Here is a 5,070-nt window from a genome sequence, read left to right as displayed (position 1 = left end):
TGGCAGCCTGCACTTATGACCAGGCCGCTTCCTCCTGGCAGTCTCACAGTGTTCCACAAGACAGGGATTATCAGAGCCACTGTTTTCAGCACCCCTCCCTTTAGCAGAGGATGCAGGCTGGACTTAAAAGTTTTAGGCTCATCTCACCCTCGGGCCTGGCATCCTGGTTTCCTACAGTTATGGATGATTGTTAGTTACCATGTGGGTGCTGGGGATCAAACGGGGGTCCTCTGAAAGAAAAGCCAGTGCTCCTAACCACTCTGCCATCTCTCCTGCCCTGATTTATCTTCTGGAAAATTAGTTAATAGCGTCACATAGGGACAAATGGAAATTGGAAAGAGATAAAGAGTAATTTATTTTGGAGTGCTGATATCCAGTTGGATTTGGTAACTTTTCAAGCAAGACTGAACTGCTGAGGAGAATCCTGGTTTGGGGGAATCTTTTCTGCTGCACTCATGAGCATCAGCATAAGAGTAAATTGAGTAGAGGATGCAGTGATTTCTAACTTGGGATTTTGTGAGATGGCTTTGGTGAACAGAAGTTATGGATGTAAAATTGAGCACTTAAAGTAGTAAATGAAACATTACAAAATGCGTATTTTGTTTAAAAAAATGGATGATTTATAAGTAGTTGGAGAGAAGGACTGACTGCTCCAGCGGAGGGCCTGAGTTTGGTTCCCAGCATCCACGTGATGGGTAACAACCGTTTATAACTCCAATTCCAGGTAATCCAGTGACTGCTTCTATCCCATGTGGGCATTGCATACATACAGTGGTACAGTTGCATACATACAGGCAGGCAAAACTTTCATATACAGAAAATAAAAATATTGAATTCAATCTTAAAATTTGTTTCTGACTGTTCTGTAATAATAAGCTCCTTATTAATTAGGGCAGTGTGACTGGAGTAGAGTAAAGCTAGAGTCACTGGATTTGAGAAAGCCAGTATCTTTTGCATTAAGATATTGGATAGCGGACCTACATAGGGGTTGAAATCTCCTGGACTGTAGGCAGAGCTGGAATGCAGTGAAAGTCTATGATGAGATTTTTGAGTGCATCAGTGAAGTGATAAATGACTGGAGGTTGTTGATATCGGTGAGTATTTGTGGAAAGTACACCAGGTGCATACGAGAGTAATGAGCTCAAGCTTAGAACATCGCCAACCCAATCTCATTCCAAACCTGGGTGTTTACAGTAGAGTATATTTAGTCATTTTGGAACAGGACAGAGGTAAAATAGTTATGGGGGGATAGATAAATCCAATTTAAATGAAAACTTATTTGGACTAATCCTCAGAAATTGAAATTAAGATGTGTCAATGCTTATTTTACATCAAGGTACTCAGAAAGCAGAAAGAGAGATCAGAGGTAAGGGTGCATCTGAGCAAGGTTCACAGGTGTATGCCCTATTATGTGTGGTGTCAGAAGCTGACATGGATTTGTGTCCCAGATCTTTAGGCTTTATCGTAGCTGCTCACTGCAGAAAGCAAGCAGTGTTTCACTTTCAACTTGTGCATTTTCCATTTCAGGTTTCAGTGAAATCTCATACTTAAGCTCTGATAGGTGTTCAAATTCATCTGCTGAGAATTTGATCTCTCCTCAGAACATCACAAGCAATCTGATAGATTAGGATCCCTATGAGTCTATGAATCTTGTTGTTCCTATATTCTGAGTGAGGTCTTTCCAGGAACATATTCTCAGTAATGCTTCTGTGTCACAGATATGCAAGTACATGTATTATAATCTCAATGTTTCCGTGGGAGGAAAAAAGCTGTGCTTGTGAAAAAACCCACTAGTAAATTGAAAAAGAGGAAGCCCAGCTTTGAAAGTTCCCATAAAGGTGAGATAAACCTTATATTTGTTCTTCAAATTATGATAACCATAAACCCAAATTCAAAACTCAGCTGTTGTGTAGTTTTATTTATCAAGGAGCTAGTCTACCTGAGGCATCATTTAGCAGGTGAAATTTGTCGATATTTGCCACAGCCAGCCAAGCTTTATCAGTCTAGAGTATAGGACTTAAAACCTACAGTCCACTAGATTTGGGCAGCCTCCAGTTCAACAATGTCCCTGGGCCAGTTCTGCGCACAGACTACCTGCAAGAGGGGCCTTGCCCCTTATAGACTCAGCTACCATCCTATTGGACCCGTTTTCCCAGGCATCCTTTCACACATTGTGTGCATGGAGATGGGGCGGGGCTTTTTCTCTGTACAACTCTCACTACAGCCTTTCTATGATTTCAGGAGCCTTTCTTGGGGAAAATCAGAGTCAATACTTTCTCGGTAATTTCAAACCCTCAAAGAATGATGGCATTTTATAGCTAATTTCCCTCCAAAAAGCAAATGGTCCTGGGACCTGGATGATGGTTTGGCCAAGATCCTGGGTACTAATTTGGAATACATAAAGGCTGCAAACCCTACCGAGGTAAGACCCAATGTAAAATAAAAGATTGGATATCTATTTCCTGAAGTTGAAACTGAGAAAAGAAAATAGAGGCAACACATAGATGAAACTGACCTGAGATAAATATAGGTTAAAATTATTTTTTCTGTTTAAGTTATACCACAGGAAAAAAAAAATAGTGTGCTAGCCTGTGGGGGACCGTGTTAAGACTGATAGCTATCAAAACAAAAACTAAAATCTTCTTATTCCTTGACAGACATAGTTGTAAAATTGAAAGTTATCGAGCAGTTTTCCTGTAGCAGACACTGTTTTAAGGACTTACATTCATATTTTTATCTGTTCTTCTTTCAGTTAAGTAAGGCAGGTTCTATTCATGTTGCTCTGTATAAATAAAGAAGTTGAAGAATGCAAAGGACTAATAAATTCTCTGAGTCAATCAGTGTAGATCTTGACTCAGTGCTAAGACAGAATGTCTTCACAGCCTCCAATAGAAACTCCATTATTACTTCTTTCCATACTAGAAAATGTGGTAAAGACTTAAAAAATTATTTCAAGGCAGGTTAGGTGAATCATTAGGGATCCACCTATTTATTTCAAATGCCTTTGAATATGCTGACAAATACAAACCACATAGAGAATCTTAAGAGATCTGGGTGGGTCTTTTAATACCACTGGAATAACATTTGTTTAATACAAGACAAATGCCAATTGGGGGGAATGAACGTAATTCTGAAATTTAGAAATGTGAACAGTAATTAAACTGCAGACATTCTACAACTGCAGTAAATTAATTGTACCCTCTAGTAATATGCAGCAGCTAGCCTTTTGGTGGGTAAATGCAAATGAACAGGGTTTTACACTGTAATATACATATTATTTCAAAAACTTGGTATAAAACAAAAATTATTTCATGTTGACCACATATTAAAATAATCATTATTTTTAAGTATTTTGTTTTAATAAGATTCCTTAAGATCTTGGAATAGCTCACAGAGATAGCTACCTAGCAGGCACAAGGACTTTCTTTCCACTCCTAACAACAAAATAAGGTGAAATGGAATGCATCGTTCATATTCTCTTTCACCTTTTAAAATGTGGATAAAAGGAAAATTAAAATTACAATCTAGCTTTGTTTTTTTCTCTTAGAAATGGTGTTCTTAAATAAAGGATTGTAGTCATAAATTATAGACCCTCACAAGTGGATAAAACTATCATGAAGTTTTCTAACATGGACTCACAGAGCACCAGAGTAACACTTATATTAGCTGCTAACTGTGATGCTCAAAAAATGAAAAGAATTAGAGAAAATTAGAATGTAAATTTCAGTAAGAACTTTTTAATGATCAATGTGCAGTGTCTTAGTTTATTCTCATATTGCTGTAAGAAAATATTCTGGACAGCTGGGAAAATGTTCATATGAACTTTCAGCAATGGTAACAGTATACTCGAGACCCATGCAAGCTCAAACCAGGCAAAATTCCAGCACAGAAATGGGGAAGTGGGTTAGAAGCCTCAAACTTAGCTCAGAAAAGACACCAGGACTGTAAAGGCAAAGTTCCATGGAAGAGCAAAAATAATATACAAGGTATCAAGAATAGCAGTCAAGAATTTTTTAGTTCTTAACTATCAACTTATAGAGAGGCAAACTGACTTGAGAGAAGTTGTATATGAGAATCAGAAGTTTCAGGTGACTACACAGAACATGAAGCCACAGATTTGATAAATACTTAGTGAGGGTTCCAGGTGAGCCATAAAGACTATTCTAGGAATGTACTCACAGAATTTCATAAGTCATTAACTTCAAGCTGAAACTCTGAGGAACTATATTTTAAAACTCACTGTAATTTCTGTGCGTAGACATGGACAGTAAGTGATTTCTCACTATTCTGGCATATGTTTCTCTTAGGGAAGAGGTAAAGAAGCTGGGAATATTGATCAGAAATGAATCAGGTCAGGGAAATAATGATAGTCACTTATAACTGAAAAGTCACAGGTAAGGCTCAGGGAGCATTAAGGAAGGGGGGGCATAGAAAGACTTTAAGAGCCTGAAGAACCAGCCACCTCTTGCTAGAGGCATTCTAGACATGGTAAGGACAGTGTACTCACTAAACATCCCCATTATGGTTGCCTAAACAAGACCTACATGATGACATCTCCAGTTGACATGCCAATGTAAATGAGGGAAATGACAAATAGTCCAACTGCAGGTGGAGCTATAGGCAACAAATAGCTACTGAAGAAGAAAGAAGCAGTTTATTCCAAAGGTGGTTTCCCTGATAGATTATGCAACCCCAAGAGGTCACCAATAAGCATATGCACAACCAAACACTAAGTTGACTCTTCAGGTGTGTGTGTGTGTGTGTGTGTGTGTGTGTGTGTGTGTATGCACAGAGGCCTGAGGAGAACTTCAGGTGCCCTGCTCTATCACTCTCTGCCTTACTCCCTTGAGAAGGGACTTCCTCCAAACCTTTGACTTGGGTTGGAGACTAGAAAACTCCAAGAATCCACCTGTGTCTACTCTCCCACCCTACCCTCAGCAATAGAGTTAAAGTCACACACACACACACACACACACACAAACACACACACACACACACACACACACACACACACACACACACCACTCTGGCTTTTTACAACCATTCCTAGTGACTACTGGGGATTAAAAC

The 5,070-nt window shown here is 39.0% G+C and overlaps 1 protein-coding gene across 1 annotated transcript in view; it reads left to right on the top strand.

Moving 5' to 3' along the window:
• Positions 1–5,070, top strand: part of LOC103728704 (von Willebrand factor A domain-containing protein 5A-like) — a 28,070-nt gene that overhangs the window by 21,743 nt on the left and 1,257 nt on the right. The window contains 3 exon segments of the mRNA XM_008826664.1: positions 1,010–1,094; positions 2,319–2,343; positions 2,346–2,422. Coding sequence (XP_008824886.1) covers positions 1,010–1,094; positions 2,319–2,343; positions 2,346–2,422 — 187 coding nt within the window.

Source organism: Nannospalax galili, unplaced genomic scaffold (assembly GCF_000622305.1).
Source record: "Nannospalax galili isolate Female #2095 unplaced genomic scaffold, S.galili_v1.0 scaffold1852, whole genome shotgun sequence".
In the NCBI taxonomy this organism is placed as follows: Eukaryota; Metazoa; Chordata; class Mammalia; order Rodentia; family Spalacidae; genus Nannospalax; species Nannospalax galili.
The sequence above is the reverse complement of the archived record's forward strand: the minus strand, read 5'-3'. Positions and strand labels throughout refer to the sequence as shown.